Raw genomic sequence first — 20,421 nt, forward strand, 5'->3', positions numbered from 1 at the left:
CCACACCTCCCACCGTGCCCTCCCATCCCCACATTTTTTTGTCCATTTCCCCTTCCTGGTTCCATCCAACTAATACCTCACTAATTAAAACTGTTTTTCCGTCTGGTTCATCTTTCACTTCGCGATTCCAATTATCTCCTTCCTTATTGATCAGATTCCAACATTTGTGGCCCTTTTGTCTCCACTTATCACCCTCCGGACTCTGTGTTCACCTTCACCCTTCCCTCCCTCTGCCTGGCTCCGTGTGTGTGTGTGTGTGTGTGTGTGTGTGTGAGAGTGTGTGTGTGTGTGTGTGTGTGTGTGTGTGTGTGTGTGTGTGTGTGTGTGTGTGTGTGTGTGTGTGTGTGAGAGAGAGAGAGAGGGAGACCTCCCCACTTAGCTCAATCTACCCATCATCCTTCACCCTTCTTCAGTCAGCTTATCTGCAGGCCCGTGTCTCACCCCCTCACCCTCTGCTCTTTATATCTCCCTTCTCCCTTCTCAATCCTGATGCTGGGTGTTGAATCCAAAATAGTGACTATTCCTTTCCCCTAGAAGATGCTGCTCAAGCTGCTGGGTCGCTCCGGTAGTTTGTTTTTTTTTCAGTTCTGCAGACAGCCTGTTGGTTTAGACCCATTGTTCAGGGAATTGGTCAGATAAAGTGAGCCCATGAATGGATAATGATGTAAACTGAGTGTGGACTGAAAGGTTGTATAGCTCCTGGACAGTGAAAGTACCTCCTCAAAGAAACTGTGGTGCTCTCAAGAAGAAGTAAACCACATGCTAATTTTCTCAAGCCAGTTGCACACAACCTGACAATTACCAGAAGCTCATGAGATGGAGGCAGCTCAGTGATGGCAACATGATCAGCCACACAGACGAGTCCAACCTTAACTACGCACAGCAGGCATAAGAAACTGCATCAAAAACACAATGGGGACTCACGACAAGGGCAAGGTCTAATAAGAGATGTTGTGATCATTGGAACCTGCCAAAACACTCCATAATAATTAATTTCAATATTCTGCATTTGAAGGAAGGGTCTATTTTACAGATTCCCTGCACATTATCACAAAAAGTAGTAGGATGTGGCATGGTTATTACGAACTTAAGACAAAATAATTTACTGAGAAATAGTTTCCTATGCATTTCATTAAAAATATCCCTTCTGCCCATGTTAAAGTGAGGGAGAGAACATGGGAAATAAAGGCAGAAAAGATGTGACGGTAGAGGATGTCCTCGGTAGAGATCATTAAGAGCACCAAGTTCTTTGGTATTCACCTGATGGAGAATCTCACCTGGTCCCTCAACACCAGCTCCATAGCAAAGAAAGCCCAGCAGCGTCTCTACTTACGGCGAAGGCTGAGGAAAGTCCATTTCCCACCTCCCATCCTCATCACATTCTACAGAGGTTGTATTGAGAGCATCCTGAGCAGCTGCATCACTGCCTGGTTCGGAAATTGTACCATCTTGGATCGCAAGACCATGCAGCGGATAGTGAGGTCAGCTGAGAAGATCATCGGGGTCTCTCTTCCCGCCATTACAGACATTTAAACCACACGCTGCATCCGCAAAGGAAACAGCATTATGAAGGACCCCATGCACCCCTCATACAATCTCTTCTCCCTCTTGCCGTCTGGGATAAAGCACCAAAGCATTCGGGCTCTCACGACCAGACTATGTAACAGTTTCTTCCCCAAAACTATCAGACTCCTCAATACCCGAAGCCTGGACTAACACCTTGCCCTATAGTCCTGTTCATTATTTATTGTAATGCCTGCACTGTTTTTGTGCACTTTATGCAGTCCTGTGTAGGTCTGTAGTCTAGTGTAGCTTTCCCTGTGTTTTTTTTTTACGTAGTTCAGTCTAGTTTTTGTACTGTGTCATGTAACACCATGGTCCTGAAAAACGTTGTCTCATTTTTATTATGTACTGTACCAGCAGTTATGGTCGAAATGACAATAAAAGTGACTTAATCTGACTTGACTTGACTTGAGTGGGGTGAGTCAGTGGTGACGGGCGGGCAGGGTTGAGACAAGAACATTTTGCCTGGTTTCTGATTTGAAGGGATGGGAAACACCTGAACTTGATGCAAGGAGGTGGTGGTCAGCCATTGGAACAGGATGATTGCCGTACAGGCTCTGGAGGCTGAGCTGTGTGTACGAGCAAGGCATTTGTAATGTTTATGTGTAAATGTTAAAACCATCTTTGGCTAACAGCAGACTAGAGGGAACAAGTAAGTTTCTGTTTAGGCCAGGGGTCAGCAACCTTTACCACTGAAAGAGCCACTTGGACCCGTTTCCCACAGAAAAGAAAACACTGGGAGCCGCAAAACCCGTTTGACATTTAAAATGAAATAACACTGCATACAACGTTTTTTTTGCCTTTATGCTATGTATAAACAAACTATAATGTGTTGCATTTATGAAATTGATGAACTCCTGCAGAGAAAACGAAATTACATTTCTGCATGCAACAAAAACATTTTGAACTCCGAAAAAAAGACGTTGGGTTGAAAGTTACTTTTAAGTAAAATATTCAATGTCTATTTGAGTCCTTCTTGTATTTATGAAAAACGCCGAACTTAAATTTTCCGCCAGCAGCAAACCAAAAATAACGTCAGCCAGCTGTCATCCTGAAAAATGAAAGGACTATTTCACTGAACAATGAAATAATATGAATATAAGTAAAATAATAGGCAATTAAAATATTTATCATACTTGGTTAATGGGATTTCTGCTCCTGGACCTCAGCGCACAGCGTCTGCACATCAGGGCTGTATGATGTCACCTTCATCTTTACACAGGATCGCAAGCTGTCATCTGTGAGGTTTTCAATATCACTCCATTTGTGTTTCTGAGCAAGAACGGCCTTCTGACGGGCAACATCTTCAAGGTCTGCTGTCAAGCGTCTAAACTTGGACACCCATATGTCTTTGTTGGCTATGTCGGCCAGTTCCATCTCAAGATCAGGTTGACTCACACCTGCCAATGCAGTCGTATTCAGTAGGGAAGGATCGATGCTTAAGGGAGTGACCGGGAAGGATAATGTGTTTTTTTCCTCTCTGAACTCACAGAAGCGTTTCCCAAACGATGTTTGCATTGCGATGATTGCAGAATGTAAATACTCCGAAATTATCATGTCGTGACCTTGTTTGAACTCTCTCAAATTGGGGAAGTGAGACAAAGTGCCTTTCTGTAAATCTCTGGCAAGCACTGTCAACTTGCGCTCGAATGCCAAAACATCCTCCAACATGTGCAGGGCTGTACGTCCTTTCCCCTGAAGAGCTGTGTTCAGCGTGTTCAGGTGCGCTGTCATGTCTACCATGAAGTGTAGCTTTTCCAGCCACTCTGGCTGTTCCAGCTCAGGAAAGGTGAGCCCTTTGCTGCCCAGGAAAGTTTTCACTTCTTCCAGACACGCGACAAAGCGTTTCAGCACCTTCCGTCTGGACAGCCAGCGATAAAAACACGTTGTAGCGGTGTCAGTAAACTGCAGTCAAAGATAGCTTTATTCGAACTAAACAGCCTTGCTTTTAAGCCTCCCTCAACCCAGCCCCCATGGACGCAGATGCTGCAAAAGACGCGTACTCACAAACCCCCGTAGGCTATCTCCCTTAGCCGGAATGCTGGCTAATTGTGAGCCGTTTCGGATGTGGCAGGAAATGTGTCGCTACACTTAGGTTGTACAAGATCACCATAATTACATTTCAAAAGCTAACAAACTAACATAAAATACATTTTAATTAAATACTGACCAATTATTTCCCAAAGCCACAGGGAGCCGCAGCACAGAGGTGAAAGAGCCACAAATGGCTCGGGAGCCGCAGGTTGCCGACCCCCGGTTTAGGCCCAACAGGCTGAGAACTAATGGGAAGTTGAACTTGACAATGTTGTTATTCACCTTTAGTATTGTGTACATCAGCACAGTGACAGTGAGAGAGATCATGATGTAATAATCAAATACATCTCTGGTCTATCTCAGATAATGGCAACATAAAGCACACAGCTGAAATAACCAATGGTATGTGTGCACGTTGACAAAACAGTGGTAAGCATTGTGGCTCAGAGACCATTTCCCTGTGCGGGGAACTTGCAAATCTTAGGAAATGAACATGCTTTACAGTGTGTGTGCCTGTGTCATTTTCAATATCTTTCAGGAGTTAAAATGCAACTCTATAAAATGGTTTCTGTAACTCATTTCAGGGTAAAAACAATTGTTCGTATGAAATCTCCCGCCCACCCACCATCCCCTCACCTGCTAACGTTTCCCCCTTCCCCTCCCCGTATTTTCTTACTCTGACATCTGGGACCTGCAGAATCTCTTCTGTTTCTATGAATTGCACTTTCAGGCAGGAATATTCTTTTGGATATTATTTTATTTTTAGTGAGGCTAGTGCAAAAGATTGCAGCCGCATGACATTTCAAATCTACTCAGTACACCCCCAGTGATAAGTCTTTAGATCATTTAGCATTACTTTGGATTGCTTTTTGCCTCTTTTGTAACATTGTCAAAAAAAGGTGGTTGCAAGCTCGCAGCTGGATTTGACCATGTTTGATTCAAACTGTCTGACTCTGAATAGATGATCAAGTAATTCTGGTCGTGATTCATGCCTTGCATCTCAAAGCAATTTCCGCACCAGTGACGGGAAGGTGATGTTGGATCTGGAGATGATGTTGTCTAGAAAGTTCGTTGGAAATCCAGAATGAGGTGCAAACCTTGTGATCAGAGCCATTATATTAGACGTTCATAGCACACAACTAACAATAAATCACTGCAAACAGGTCACACAGCAGCAAGAACCAAACTCTAACTGTAACTAGCTCGCTCTAACAGAGGATCTGCCTCATGGACTTCCTAAACGGTTCAAACTGAACAGACAGTTAACCTCTGATAGGAACATCCTTTGAGACAACAAGGACAGTCTTGGTTTACGCTGCCATGACATCCCATGTTCACAGACGAAGAAACTACAGAACTACAGAACCAGTTACACTGGAATTTATTGAAAATCCACTGAACATATACAACCAAGTGAATATAATAATAATACATACTTTATTGATCCCAAGTGGGAATTTATATATAAACATATAAGCCAGCATAAATTTAAACTACAAGAAAAATAACAATTTAAGTAGCAACTTGGACCTTAATCCAACATTGATATCATTCCATGTGGTCTTTTGTTTAGATGGCACAAGTGTTAGTCAATGTTGTTCCCTGTCAAACCATTTTTGGATGTTCTAAGGAGACCTAGGTTATCACATGAAACTGCAGATGCCAGAAATCTGAAATAAAACATGAAGAGCAGGAAACACTCAACAGGTCAGGCAGCATCTGTGGAAAGAGAAACAGGGTTAACACTTCAAGTTGAAAACCATTTGTAATAACAGTGCCAGATTCAAATTTACCTAAGGTAAGACACCTCCTGCCTTTCAACTATTAGTTCCATCCAACAAACCGTACACCCAGCCTTAAATCAGAGAGTCTGATCTCTAAATACCATCAACCCCACCCTCCCAAGTCTATATGGGATTTCAAGGCTGGACACCCAGCCAATTATCTTCACCCATCCATCCATCCTGTTCCCAATCTAACTTGTTTTAACAAGATTGAAGATTGATTCAAGTTTATTTATTACACGTGCATCGAAACATACAGTGTAATGTACTGTTTACATTAATAACCAACACACCCAAGGGCAGCAACATAGCCTGCCCACAATACTCAGCAGAACAGAACAGACCACAAACAGCAAAACAACCCCAGCAAAACAAGTCTTGCTCCACCCTCCCACCCATGTCCTCTAAACCTAACACAGGCCAATTTCTTTGGCCTTTAGCCTCCAGTGAACTCAGATTCAGATACAGGGCCTTTGACTACCCCAGCAGACTCACGGAGATTCGTAGCCCGGGAGATCTGGCCAGCCGACCTCAACTTCTGGACTTCCAATTAAACGCTCAGGCCTTGATCCTTGGCAATGACGCCAGGACCCGCTGATAATCAAACACCAGTCCTCGAACTCCTGACTTGTTGACGACGATGCCTCAGGCGCTAGGCCTCAAGCTCTGGTGACATCGATTCTTGTTCCTCCTGCTCGCACGAAGCTCCATTTCTGGAACCCACCAACTGATACAGAGAGGTCCACCATCCTACCCCTATGCTGCTCTGCCACTCCATCTTTGCCTAATCAACCTCATTTCCCCATTTCTTAAGCCGCTGCTATTTTCCCACTTCAATGTTCTAAGTCCATCCTTGAACAGCGCGCCACAATTTCAACTGTATAAGAGTGCAGCAGCCGCTTTTTCATCCTTGTAGCTTTGACTTTATTTCAGGAATTCAGGACTGAATCAATTTATTAATGTGTACGACACTTGCTTGGCCCTGTATATACCTTGTCAAGGAGCAAAGAGACTGCAGAAGTTAATTAAAAGAGCAATTGAAAAATAAAAGATTGAAAAGTTCTTCTGAATTTATTGTTGCTGTTACTGATCCTTATTTAATCTTAATGCTCTGTCATGATCAAATTCCAAAGGACACCAACAGCCCATTTTAATTTAACTTTAAACACAAGAAAGACTGCAGAGCAACACGCACAAAATGCTGGAGGAACTCAGAGGGTCAGGCAGCACCAATGGAAATGAATAAATAGCCGATGTTGTGGACCGAGACCTTTCATCAGGACTGGAAAGGAAGGGGGAAGATGCCAGAATAAAATGGCGGGGGGGGGAGCGGTAAGAGGGCAGCTGAAAGGTGATAGGTGAAGCTAGGTGGGTGGGACAGGTCGAGAGCTGGAGTGGAAGGAATCTGACAGGGGAGGAGAGTGGAACATGTAAGAAAGAGAAGGAAGAGTGGGCCCAGGGGGAGGTAATGGGCAGATGAGAAGAGGTAAAAGGTCAGAGTGGGGAATGGAGGGGGGGGGGGGGGGAATATGTTTACCGGAAGGCAAACTTTATTTGGTTTTTCTCTTTTCTTAAAGGTGGTGACTCTCTTTGGGGCATGAATCTGCAGGCACCAGACATCTACTAATACGGGATCCACTGCTCACTTATAAAATTGACTATGCTTTTTTGACGCTATTTCACGTTTATAACTGATGAATTTGAACTGTCCTCGGTCTGCTTTAGGGACACACACACAGAGACACAAACTAATCAAGCTCATTCTCCGCCCTTCTGCCCTAGAAAAGGGACATCGTGATCAATGGTAGCATCCAGCAACCGTAGCTCAATATAAAGCCTTCTAACTATAGCTTGGTATAAAGCATTTATTTAAAAGACTATCATGGGATTTCAGGCCTCATTGCCCGTTGCAAAGCATACAGAATATTTCACTAGTGACAGTGTGCAAGAAGCTGTCATAACTCGTAACCATTTACTGTTGAGTCTTTCAAATTCTTTGAAAAACACCAGTAATTCACTGTCAATGTCATGTGGTGAGAACATCTTTCTAAGCCAGCAGAATATTTACTAAGCCTCTTCCAAGATAGGTTTTCTGATTGCTCTTCTATGCTCAGATAGTTTCCAGAGCCTACCATGGGGCAAATTATACCTGTAACCTGGTGCAGTATCCTATAAACTTCACCATTAATATAATACTCAGGTTGCATAGCACTCTAGTAACAAAGCTGATAATGGTAAAGTAAAAGTACTCCCAGTTTGGAGGCAGCACTTCTTCGAATTGATAGCATAGATTCAAATCCCCATTTAATGTATTAAGTGTTTAATCCATGCCAATACTTTGAACGCAGAATGCTGTAGAATAGCCCGTGTGTCTTGCTATGCTTGTGGATTGAACCCCTATTTATTGTGGCACCTTTCCCTCGGTTCTTGAGACTTCACCTAGACTGAAGAATCGCAATCGCTAGGATGGACCCTGGGTGATTTCACGAGTCGGAATTCAGAGCTCCCACAACACAGGCAGGAATCAAGTGGTGGCTGAGAATTGAGAACCCTGAAATCTTCGTGGAAATATTTGTAACTTACCTCATGGTATTTTGTGGAGTTGATTTCTGCTTTCTATTCTATAATAATAAATAAGGCTTAAGTTACTTTGATGAGCTTGTACGCGTATTACCACATCTCCTGGACATTTGAATTGACGTGGGTTTTTTGGGTGGATCAACCCAGCCCATTACACTTTTCAATAGTCAAGTCAAGTCAACTTTTATTGTCATTTTGACCATAACTGCTGGTACAGTGCATAGTAAAAATGAGACAACGTTTTTTCAGGACCATGGTGTTACATGACACAGGACAAAAACTAGACTGAACTACGTAAAAAACAACACAGAGAAAAAAAAAACACACACAGCAACTACACTAGACTACAGACCTACACTGTACTGCATAAAGTGCACAAAAACAGTGCAGGCATTACAATAAATAATAAACAGGACAGTAGAGCAAGGTGTCAGTCCAGGCTTCAGGTATTGAGGAGTCTGATAGCTTGGGGGAAGAAACTGTTACATAGTCTGGTCGTGAGAGCCTGACTGCTTCAGAGCCTTTTCCCAGACGGCAGGAGGGAGAAGAGATTGTATGAGGGGTGCATGGGGTCCTTCATAATGCTGTTTCCTTTGCAGATGCAGGTAGAATATGTTTAAGAAATGTAATATTATAGCTTCACTGGCATCAAATTGGCTCTGATTTTATAATTAACAGGCAACATACCAAACAATGAGGCCAAAAAAAATTGAAGTAAATTATTATAAAAAGAAGAAAGAAAACCTGCTGGTTATTTTAAGCTTGGTGTATTCCTACAGAAGTCAGAAAACTACTCAATTATAAAACACAAAGTGTTGGAAATACTCAACAGGTCAGACAGCACAGAAGGATAGAAATAGTTAACTTTTTACTCTATAGAGTCATACAGCACAAAAAATGCCCTTCAGCCCAACTGGTTTGTGCTAACCAAGACTTATATCTAAGCTAGTTACATTTGCTCACGTTTGGTCCATTTTCCTGTAAATCCTTCCCATCCATGTATCTGCCCAAATACTTTTAAACATTGTTAACGTATCCACCTCAACCTCTTCCTCTGGCAGCTCATTCTATATGCTGACCATTCTATGGGCAAAAAAATAGTTGCCCCTTTAATTCCTATTAAATCTTTCTTCATCTGAACCAGGTATTTAAATCTAATGAAACTCATATTTCATTATGGAGTCTATGCTGGTTCTAGAGACATCCCATTGATCCTAGTCCTTCATTTAACCATAACCATATAACCATATAACAATCACAGCACGGAAACAGGCCATCTTGGCCCTCCTAGTCTGTGCCGAACCCTTAATCTCACCTAGTCCCACCTACCCGCACTCAGCCCATAACCCTCCACTCCTTTCCTGTCCATATACCTATCCAATTTTACCTTAAATGACACAACTGAACTGGCCTCTACTACTTCTACAGGAAGCTCATTCCACACAGCTATCACTCTTTGAGTAAAGAAATACCCCCTCGTGTTTCCCTTAAACTTCTGCCCCCTAACTCTCAAATCATGTCCTCTAGTTTGAATCTCCCCTACTTTCAATGGAAACAGCCTGTTCACGTCAACTCTATCTATCCCTCTCAAAATTCTAAATACTTCGATCAAATCCCCCCTCAACCTTCTACGCTCCAATGAATAGAGACCTAACTTGTTCAACCTTTCTCTGTAACTTAATTGCTGAAACCCAGGTAACATCCTAGTAAATCGTCTCTGCACTCTCTCTAATTTATTGATATCTTTCCTATAATTCGGTGACCAGAACTGCACACAATATTCCAAATTTGGCCTTACCAATGCCTTGTACAACTTTAGCATTACATCCCAACTTCTGTACTCAATGCTTTGATTTATAAAGGCCAGCGTTCCAAAAGCCCTCTTCACCACCCTATCTACATGAGACTCCACTTTCAGGGAACTATGCACAGTTATTCCTCTGTTCCTCTGCATTCCTCAATGCCCTACCATTTACTCTGTATGTTCTATTTGGATTATTCCTGCCAAAATGTAGAACCTCACACTTCTCAGCATTAAACTCCATCTGCCAACGTTCAGCCCATTCTTCTAACCGGCATAAATCTCCCTGCAAGCTTTGAAAATCCACCTCATTATCCACAACACCTCCTACCTTAGTATCATCGGCATACTTACTAATCCAATTTACCACCCCATCATCCAGATCATTTATGTATATTACAAACAACATTGGGCCCAAAACAGATCCCTGAGGCACCCCGCTAGTCACCGGCCTCCACCCCGATAAACAATTATCCACCACTACTCTCTGGCATCTCCCATCTAGCCACTGTTGAATCCATTTTATTACTCCAGCATTAATACCTAACGACTGAACCTTCTTAACCAACCTTCCATGTGGAACTTTGTCAAAGGCTTTGCTGAACTCCATATAGACTACATCCACTGCCTTACCCTCGTCAACATTCCTCGTAACTTCTTCAAAAAATTCAATAAATTCAATTTAATTCTTTTTCTCTCACATATGCCCATCAGTTCCCTCTAGTTGCTCTACTACTTCCTACAATGGAAGTACTGCACCTTATTGTAGCCAATTAACCCACCAACCTTGGCTGACGGAAAGAGTAGGAAGGTACTTGGAGAATGGCCAACAAACACTGGTCTTGACAGCAAGGCCCACATCTGGGAATGAATACGATGTACCAACTTCAATATGAAGTGTTTGAGACCATAGACATGGGATAGAAATGATAAAAGTTATGTTACAGTTATGTAAAGTTCTGTTTGTCATCATTTAGAGTGTTATAGAATCATAGGGCAATGCAGAAGAGAAAGAGGCTGTTTGGCCCATCGAGTCCATACTGAGCATCAATCACCAATTTACACTCATCCCATATTTGTTCCACTTCTTATCCTCATTACATTCTCATCGACTCTTCTCTAAATTATCACTTGGGGTACTTTTCAATCAATTAACCCACCAATCCACAACAGCCCTTGGAATGCTAAAAGTAACATAGGAGAAGCCTATGCAGGAGAACGTGCAAATTCCATACACATAAAAGACGAGTTCAAGTTTGAACCCAGGATTCTGGCGCAGTCAAACAGACCTTTACTAGCTGCATCCCTGTGTCATTTATATGTATGAATCTTGGAGACAGTACAAGTAAGATTCCGCAGAATTTACCAAGACTAGAAATTTTAAATTAGGAGAATATAGAAGACTAATCTTTGAAAATAAGCAATCTAACTGAGGTGTTTAAGACAATTAATTGAGTTGACAGGGCGAGTAAACAGAAACAATTTCTCTCTGCAATGTCCAGAAAAAGAAGAGGCACAATCTCAAAACTGGAATTAGGTTGATTAGAGCAATGACTTGTTCACAGCGTAGTAGGAATCTAGAATGCTCTCCTCCAAACAACTGTCAACACTGGGCTTTAACAAAAAAAAATTCCAAAACTAGCATTTTTAGTTAAACAACAAAATTGAGTTAAAGGAGTTGATGTAGACTTTGTCAATGATCATACATAATGACAGAAATGACTTAATGGCTTCCTCGAATCCCTATTTTCCAGAGACTGTCACAGTTTATGAGCTACTTAAATCAATTTTTGCAAGTACTGTGGAGCATCTTACAGAAGAAAACAGAGATTGATGGCCTTAGGGATGGAATTTAAGAGCTAAAGGAATAACCACCAATTGGAGATTCACAATAGGTCAGAAGGCAAAGATTTTACTGAGTAGCAGGACTGCAGGGTTCATAGTTTCAGAAAGGGTTAGAGTATGGAGGGATTTTAGCACAAAGATGAAAATTTTAGAGTGGACAGCTTTGCAAATGAGAAGCCAGTGTAGGAAACAAGTCTAGGTTGATGAACAAATGGGACTTGATCGGATTTAGTAGAAGCTGAGATGAAGTTTTTAAAGGATAGAAGGTGGAACGCTAACCAAGAACGGAGGATGCTCTCCAAGAGAAGAGTTGAGTTTGGAGGTAGCAAAAGCAAGGATGAGTCTTTCAGTACCAATGACACAAAGACAGAGTATAAGGTGGAAATAGTTTCAGCGATGGGGTCACACAACTCTATGATAGGAACACTGACTAATGAACAAAAAAGGCATGCACATAAGTGCTTTAATCATCTAAATTAATGCTGTGGGAAAACATTAAACAGATTATTGTTGGCATTAAAACTGACCTAAAGACTTAGACTTTCTCCTCATATACTGAATTGTAAGCTGCAACTTCACTTCATCTGTGTTTTCTATACTGTAGTTGGATGTGAAACTACAGCAATAAACATTAAAAATGATTTTAAAAAATGCCCAACTGATCAGTCCGTGTCTACAAAGAAATATTATAACATATTGGATGCGTGACCTTCAGCAGAACTAATGCATTCTAGCCAAGCGTTAACATCTTGGAGTTGCATTCTAATAAAGAACATTCAAGATTCAAGATTGTTTCAATATTTAAAGTCATTTTAAGTACATGACTGTAAAGGAGAATGAAATAATTGTTATTCCAAATCCGGTGCAGCACAAAAACTTGCACAATGAGATAAAACACAGTAATAATTTCAAAATTCAGAGGAAAATTGAATCGGCCATGATGAAATGGCTGATGAGACTCAATGGTCCAAATGGACTAATTCTGCTCCTATATCTTACAGTCTTATGGTCTAAAAACACAATAAATATAAGTACATAATATAGCTTATTTACATGGATTGATCGTCCATAAAGTGATACCAGGCACAGGAGTGTCTGTAGATAAAGGGACAGACAGGAAATGATTATGTAGTGGTGGTTGGGAGCATTGAGGGACGAGTTAGAGAGTAGAGGTGTTGATTAGCTTTACTGCTTAGAGAAAGTAACTGCTTTTGAATCTGGTGGTCCTCACATAGATGCTATGTAGTCTCTGCCCTGATGGGAGTGGGACAAACAGTCCATGAGCAGGGTGGGTGGGATCCTTCACGATGTTAGTGGCCTTTTCCCGGCACCTTTCTGTATATATGCCCTTGATGGTGGGTAGGCTGGTGCAGGTCGTGCACTGAGCAGTTTTAACTACCCTCTATAGAGTCTTCCTGCCCACCACAGTGTAGCGTCTGTACCGTGCAGCAATGCCGCTTGTTACGTTGCTCTCTACTGTGACCAGCTGTCTTCAGTCTCCTCAGAAAGAGAGGAGTTTGGGACGGTTCCCTGAATGTGTTCCGGGGCCATGAGAGCTGGGCACTCCCTGGAGTTTGAAGCTGCTCACAGTTCCCACTGCAGTGCCACCGATGTAAAGATGGGCGGGTGTGGTGCTAGAAAAATTATTTGGATGGTAAAAATTTATGTAATCAGAAGACAAGCTCACCAAGACCACTGCCAGTGTCTTGGTAGTACCATAGGAATTAGAGAGACAGAATCCCGCAGGGCACTAATGCCAGCCTGGCAGGTAAAGAGAGAACCAACATAAGTTAAAATTATACTTCAACATACAAAGCAAAGGTTTGGGTGGGGCTAGGCATGTCAGAAATATCAAATATGTGGAAGATCTAAACCAAAAGACTAAGAAAATGCTCTGAGAATAGAGTCTTCATAAAAAAGCTCCTCTAGTTTTGCTGGTTTGTATCACCTCTCTTTATGCAGGGCGTGCATTAGGCCAGCTGACATGCCACTGCAGGAATAAGTAGAGAGCATATTGTCAGCGGTCACCATCATTTAGACAGGATGATAAATCGAGGCTCTCCGTCAAGAGGACCACACCTTGTTACGGTTTGGAGGCTTGAGTGCCTCATTGACCCAGAGAGCGAGACTATGTTGGCTGGAGTCAGGGCTCTATATTTTGGCTCTTGCTCGGGTCACCCATGTCAAAGGGTAGAGGCCAGAGTGGTTGACCGGTCCTCCAGGTTCGTGGGTTCAACTCAAGGCTAACAATTCTGACTGGTAAAACAGAACTGTTATGGAAACAGCAATAAAGAATCCTTCTACAGCTGAGTGTGACAGTATTCTTGAGTCTCCAGAAACCTGAAACTTGCATGACTGACAGTGGTGAAAACAGAGCTGTTGATACGATGACAGAAGTCATAAAAACCACCAGAGATGGAGGACCTTAACTGTGGCCCTAAATGCCAGTGGCCTAATAGGCAGTAAGTAAAATGAGGCTCCAGGTACATCAACATTAAACACTTGAAAATCCCTTGCTATTTGTTAAACAATAATTACTTACAGCAATAGAACTTCATTCAAAGATTTCCAAGTTAGTCTTAAAAAGTTTTAAACAACTGTCCAACATCAAAAAGCTGTGTCAGTTGCTGCTTTTGATGAAAGGTCATTAATCTGAAATGCTAACTCTCTTTCTCTCCCCCACTGTTACTGCCCAGTCTGTTGAATTGTCTATTTTTATTGTAAGCATGTAAGTGGGGTCATTCATTGCAATCGTGGTCTTTGGCGCCACCCACAGGCAAGACAGAAAGCACATGTTACTTCTCCACTTGGGAAAAAGAAAGATCAGAAGTTCAAGTTCAAGGTTAATTATCATTTAACTGTACACATGAGTACATTTAAAGATGAAATGGCATTCCTTAAGTGGCAAGGTGTAAAACACAAAATCAACAATCATGCACAGCACACAGCACATATAGCAGATATAATTATGGCAGCAGAAAAAAGTAGTTGCAGAAAAAATTATTTAAAAAGCTAATAATATAGCCCAAGGCCCTGATTGTCATGGCCTGTAGATTAATGGTGCACACGTGTTTGCATGGAGCCAGCAAGAATGGATGCATGGATGCAAGAACAGCTCACAGCAGTTCCTCATATCATGCGGTGCAGCCACAGGTGAAAGCAAACCAGCTTGTCTCCTACCGAGTGAATACTGGAGAGCAGTTCCAGCCCCAGCACAGAATCTAGCAGCACTCACTCAGCTAGCTCCAGCGTCTCCTTCCTCCGTGGCTGCCAGAGGCAACCTCGCACCACAACCAAGGCCACAGATCTGTCCCGCCACCGGTCCCCTCAACGAACCAGCGGATCGAACTCGCAGTATTCTACATTACCAATGCACAACAGGGTCCTGCGGTCACAACAAAATGTCCGTCGGATCGCACACTGCCACTGATGCCTTCTTCCCTGGGTGGTAACACAATGCACAACAGTTCCAGCTTCCCTGCTATCCAGCAACTTGCGAGCAGGGTAGACCTGCAGTACTTAGTGTTCTGAATATCCAGCAGTGTCTTGCAGTTGTGAAATAGGTGCAAAGGGCAAGCAATTACCCCTTTGGTTGGACCCAGAGAGGCCGCTGTGACTGAGCAAGCCATCACCTTACCAGAAAGAAACAACAAAGACATGAGAAAGCGAGTCAGTTTTACAGGAAATTTTGATTAGCATTGTTACTTTATAAATATACATGCCTTCAAGGAACAGCATCCCTGGAAAAGCAATTAATATTGTTCATAACACAATTACTAAGAGGAAGGTCATTTACTTCATCTAACAAAATTTTAGCCTCTTACAGCCCAAGAGGCTATTCAGCCCATTGAAATTATTCTGGCTCTCTGACAAACAATTAACCTTATTCCATCATCCCTCATAAACACATGAAATTCCGCAGATACTGGAAATCAGGGAAACACACACAAAATGCTGGAGGAACTCAGCAGCACCAATGGAAAGGAATAAGCAGTCAGCGTCTTGGGTTGGGACCCTTCATCCAGGCCTGGGGACAGAAGAGCAATAAAACCAGAGTACAAAGAATGCAAGAGAGGAAGGGGTACAAGTTGGCTGGTGACATGTGAAAGCAGGTAAGGGGGAAGGTGGGTGGGTGGGAGAGGGGGTTGAAGTAACAAGCTAGCAGGTGATAGATGGAAGTGGTAAAGGGCCAAGAAAGAAGGAATCTAATAGGAGAGGACAGTGCACCATGGAAGAAAGGGAAGGAGGAGGGGGTGAAGGGCAGGGGTGAGAGGGGAGCCAGAATGTGGAATGGAATAAAAAAAAGAGGAAGAGGGAGAAATTACTAGAAGTTAGAGAAATCGATTTTCATGCCATTGGATTGGAGGCTACAGAGACAGAATGTGACATGTTGCTCCTCCAACCTGAGGGTGGACCGATAATGACCATACATGGAGCGACATGTTGGAATGGGAATGAAAAGTCAAATTGAAGTATATAGCCGGAAGGAAATACCGCCCTCTTTGGCAGGTGCTCAGCAAAGTGGTCCCCCAATCTACATTGGGTCTCGCCAACGTAGAGGAGGCTGCACTGGGAGCACCAGATATACTAGAAGATACTGACAGACTTACACATGAAATGTCGCCTCACCTGGAAGGACCGTTTGGGGCCCTGAATGGTGATGAGGGGTGAAGGTGTAGGGGCAGGTGTAGCATTTGTCCTATTTACAATGATAATTTCCAGGAGGCAAACAGTGGGGAAGGAAGTGGACAAGGGAGTCACTAAGGAGCGATCCCTATCGAAAGCAGAGAGCCAGGGTTGGGAGGGAAGAGAATCGTGTTTAGTTGTTGGATTCTGTAGAAGATGACAGGAGTTATGGAGAATAATGTGCTGGATACAGAGGCATGTGAGGTGGTAGGTAAGGACAAGCGGAACTCTATCCCTGTTATGGCAGCGGGAAGATGGGGTGAGGGCAGATGTGTGGGAACTGATTGAGAAAGGGAAACCCCATTCTTTGAAGAAGGAGGACATCTGAGATAGTCTAGAATGGGAAAGCCTAATCCTGGGAATAGATTCAGCACAGACAGAGGAACTGGGAACAAGGAATAACATTTTCCCAAGTGACAGGGTGGGGAGAGATATAGCCAAGAGAGCTGTGAGAGTTAGTAGGTCTTTAAAAGGTAACAGTAGACAGTCTCATATCTGAGATCAAGGAAAAGGAGATGGACAAAGTGAATTTGACAGCAAGGTGGAAGTTGGAGGCAAAGTTGATGTAATTGACAAGCTCAGCGTAGGTGTGTTCGTTGATGTTGCGCAGAAATAATTGGGAAGCGTTTCCATCATAGGCATGGAATATAGATTATTCCACATAGCTGATGAAAAGGAAGGCATAGCTGTGGCCGATGTGGAAGCCTATGACTACACCTTGGGTTTGGAGAAACTGGGAGGAGAGGGGAGAAAAATTGTTGAAGGTGAGAACCAGCCCCACCCTATGGAGAAGGATGGTGCTGGAGGGCAGCTGGTTAGGTCTGTTATCTAAAAAGAAGCAGAGAGCTTCAAAGCCTTTCTGATGGGGGATAGAAGTGTACAGGGACTGGACATCCATAGGGGAAATGAGGTAATTGGGGTAAGGGAATTCGAAATGACTGAAGAGATCAAGAGTGTGTGAAGTATCACGGATGCAGGTGGGAAGGGATTGAACTAGGGGGGACAAAATGGAATCGAGGAATGCAGACGTGAGTTCAGATGGATATGAGCAGGCAGAAACAGCGGACCTGTCCAGACAGTTAGGTTTCTAGATCTTGGGTAGGAGGTAGGAACAAGCTGTGAGGAATAAGGGAACTATGAGGCTGATGGCAGTGGCCATCTCTGTTCCCTTGCACACTTATCCCTTTATGTACTTAGTCTATTTCCTTGTGCATTGTGGATCATTCAAAGAAGCTCTTCCCTCCCCATTCTTTTTCACAAATTATCCTTTGTCGTGACATTTTGTGACTGACCTTGCTGGGAAGTGAAATTGCTTCTTTATGTAAACCATTCATGTTTTTGAATACTTCTATTTAATTACCTCCTAACCACCTTAGCCTTTGTGGAAAGTAATCCCAGTTTTGCCCATCTCTGCGTGTAATTAAAATCCCTCATCCCTGGCCTGATTCTGGTAGTTCTCCAGAAAGGCTTGACAATTCATCTGCTGCCTGCATTTAATTCTTAAATACAGTAGCTTTGAGATTTTGCCTTAATTCACCTATAGGGAAATGCAAAATAAAGCCAATTTAATGCTCATTACATGGGTAAGAGATCTATAATGGAGATCATTTAACATACCTCTATTTTAGGAAGGATATGATTAAGCAATAGAGGATGCACAGAAGATTCACTGGGACGTTTCTGATTGGAGGGCTTGAGAAGAGACTGAATAGGATGGAATAGTTTGACGGAGCATTGGAGACTAAGTTGTGCCCTAACAGAGGCTTAGATAAACCTGAAGGTCATAGGTACAGTGATGACCACAGTGTTTTCGCAGGGTAGGGGAAAAACCAGAGGACATATGTTTAAGGTGAGTGGGCAAAGGTTTAATGGAGACCTGAGGGGCATGTTTTCTTCTAAGAGGGTGATGAGCGTATGGAATAAGCTTTCAGACAAAATGGTGGAGGAGGATGCAATTCAGAATCAGGTTTAATATCACCAGCATTAAGTCGCGAAATTTGTTGTTTTTGATGCAGCTATATTATGCAATACGTAGTAATAGAGAAAAAAACTGTAAGTATGTATATGTTATATATAGATATATAGATATAGATATATAGATATAATTATATATGGATATATATAGATACAATTAAATTGAACAAGTAGTGCAAAAATAGAAATAATATAGTGAGGTGGTGTTCATGGGTTCAACGTCCATTTAGAAATTGGATGGCAGAGGGGAAGAAGCTGTTCCTGAGTTGTTGAGTGTGTGCCTCCTTCCTGACGGGAGCAATGAGAACAAGGCATGACCTGGGTGATGGCGGTCCTTAATGATGGACACCACCTATTTGAGGCATCACTCCTTGAAGATGTCCCGGAAACTTAGGAGGCCCATGGTGGAGATGACTAAGTATACAACTCTCTGCAGCTTCTTTCAATCGTGTGTGGTGGCCTTCCCCCATATCAGATGGTGAAGCTGGCAGTTAGAAATTTGCAAGTGTCTTTGGCAAAACCGTATCTCCTCAAGTTCCTAATGAAAGATAGCTGCTGTCATGCCCTCTTTCTGACATTCATAAATGGTGATGTTTAGAAGATCTGTGAATGGATTTGTGGATTGAAACGGTTTTGAGGGATGTGGGCCAAATTAAGGCAAATGGAATTAGTTCAGGAATACACTTTGGTCAGCATAAACGAGTGGGGCTGAAGGGCCTGTTTCTTTGCTGTGTTTCCCCATGACTTCTAAGTGACGATAGGTTCGGATCACAAAATGAATAATGTTGCACAGTAGTATAGTGTGAGATTTCCTTCAAATAATGGCACAATGTTTGATACCAGAATCATATGCAGGTCTGGGACTGCTTGATAAGATGCTGAAAAGTGAGCTTTTTTTATCTAAGAAATACTAAAACAAGCCTTGGAATGCTTGATGTTGGTGCTGTATTCCCGCAATGGAAAGTATTTCATTTCCCAAAACTAACACACCTGACCCTGATGACCACTAAGAATAACACACTAAAAGGTTTAGTAATTCATTTCAAAATTGCTTCCATTCCATTTAAATTAAAAGGCATCTGAAAGTATTTCCCCTTGGATTGCTGTCAGGAACTTTGTGATATATATAATCCCATGTTCATTAATGTCAGCACTTGCTCACTTTAGCTGCACATATCTTAAAACTGGAGTGACGTAGGGAAGATTAACAAAATAATTGGGTTGAGCATAAAGTAACCACCAGGACACAATGAGTGGAAAGAAGCCAAACTGGAACAGGCTTCTTATTTTTAATGTACATACTCAATTGCTTACAAAATGTATGGTGAGAAAAGAACAATTAGATCTTTCCTCAGACATTCTCAGTGACGTATCTCCAATAGGTTTTCTGCTTAAGTGAAGCAAATCTGCTGTGCAAATAAGGAACTGTTCAATCTTTGTCAGCTCCACACCAGCATGATGTCACTCTGTATTAAGATGAAACAGAATTCCCCTGTTACACCTGCTATAAGATGGCTGAATATGTTGACAAGATGGCTGTCATATTTCACTTTAGGCTCTGGTTACACGTGTAGGCCTGTTTGAGAGGATCTACTGGAAATCATGTGGTAGCCTCTGCATTGTGTTTAATATTTCGGTAATATTTGAGTAATGTTGTAAATATATTGTTTGATAAAACATTCTTTTTTTGCTAAATGTAATTCATTTCAGGTTATATGTAAAAGTATGTGAATGGCAGTCATCTCTTTATCACCATGTCGTAAGTGCAGGTCTCGCTGAAATAAAAATGAAGTAGCCATGTTCTCCCAGCTCCATACGTTTTTTTTCAATTAGTTTTGAATTTTCAAAACATAGCAGTGACAACAAGTAAATTTTAAAATGAAACTGATACGACTACCTACCTGTTGAAGTGCAGCTTTTTTTTTTCAGAAGGAGCAGAAAGAGAGTCAAGTTTAAAAAAAAAGCGGCATAAGGACAAAATTCAGGGGTTCATAAACAGTGAGACTGGGTGATAACAATTATAAATAAAACAAGAAGTAGAAATGGCTGGCTACATCAGAAAGATAGACACGATCAATTGCAAAACAGATAAATGGGTTGTGTATACTGAACGAATTGAGCAGTGTTTTGAAGCAAATGTAATAGTCAATAAAA

General features: G+C 42.2%; 1 protein-coding gene across 5 annotated transcripts in view; it reads left to right on the top strand.

Annotated features, from left to right (window-relative positions):
- Positions 1 to 8,035, top strand: part of klhdc7a (kelch domain containing 7A) — a 30,120-nt gene extending 22,085 nt beyond the window's left edge. For all 5 annotated transcript variants that reach the window (XM_059951854.1, XM_059951855.1, XM_059951853.1 and 2 more), the window contains one exon: positions 6,959 to 8,035. Coding sequence is in view for 2 of the 5 variants with exons in the window: in XM_059951855.1 (XP_059807838.1) it covers positions 6,959 to 6,965 (7 nt within the window). In the remaining 3 variants the exon portion in view is untranslated. The remainder of the gene's footprint in view (positions 1 to 6,958) is intronic.
- Positions 8,036 to 20,421: the final 12,386 nt, after the last annotated feature.

The sequence above is a fragment of the Hypanus sabinus genome, chromosome 27, assembly GCF_030144855.1.
Source record: "Hypanus sabinus isolate sHypSab1 chromosome 27, sHypSab1.hap1, whole genome shotgun sequence".
Taxonomy (NCBI): domain Eukaryota; kingdom Metazoa; phylum Chordata; class Chondrichthyes; order Myliobatiformes; family Dasyatidae; genus Hypanus; species Hypanus sabinus.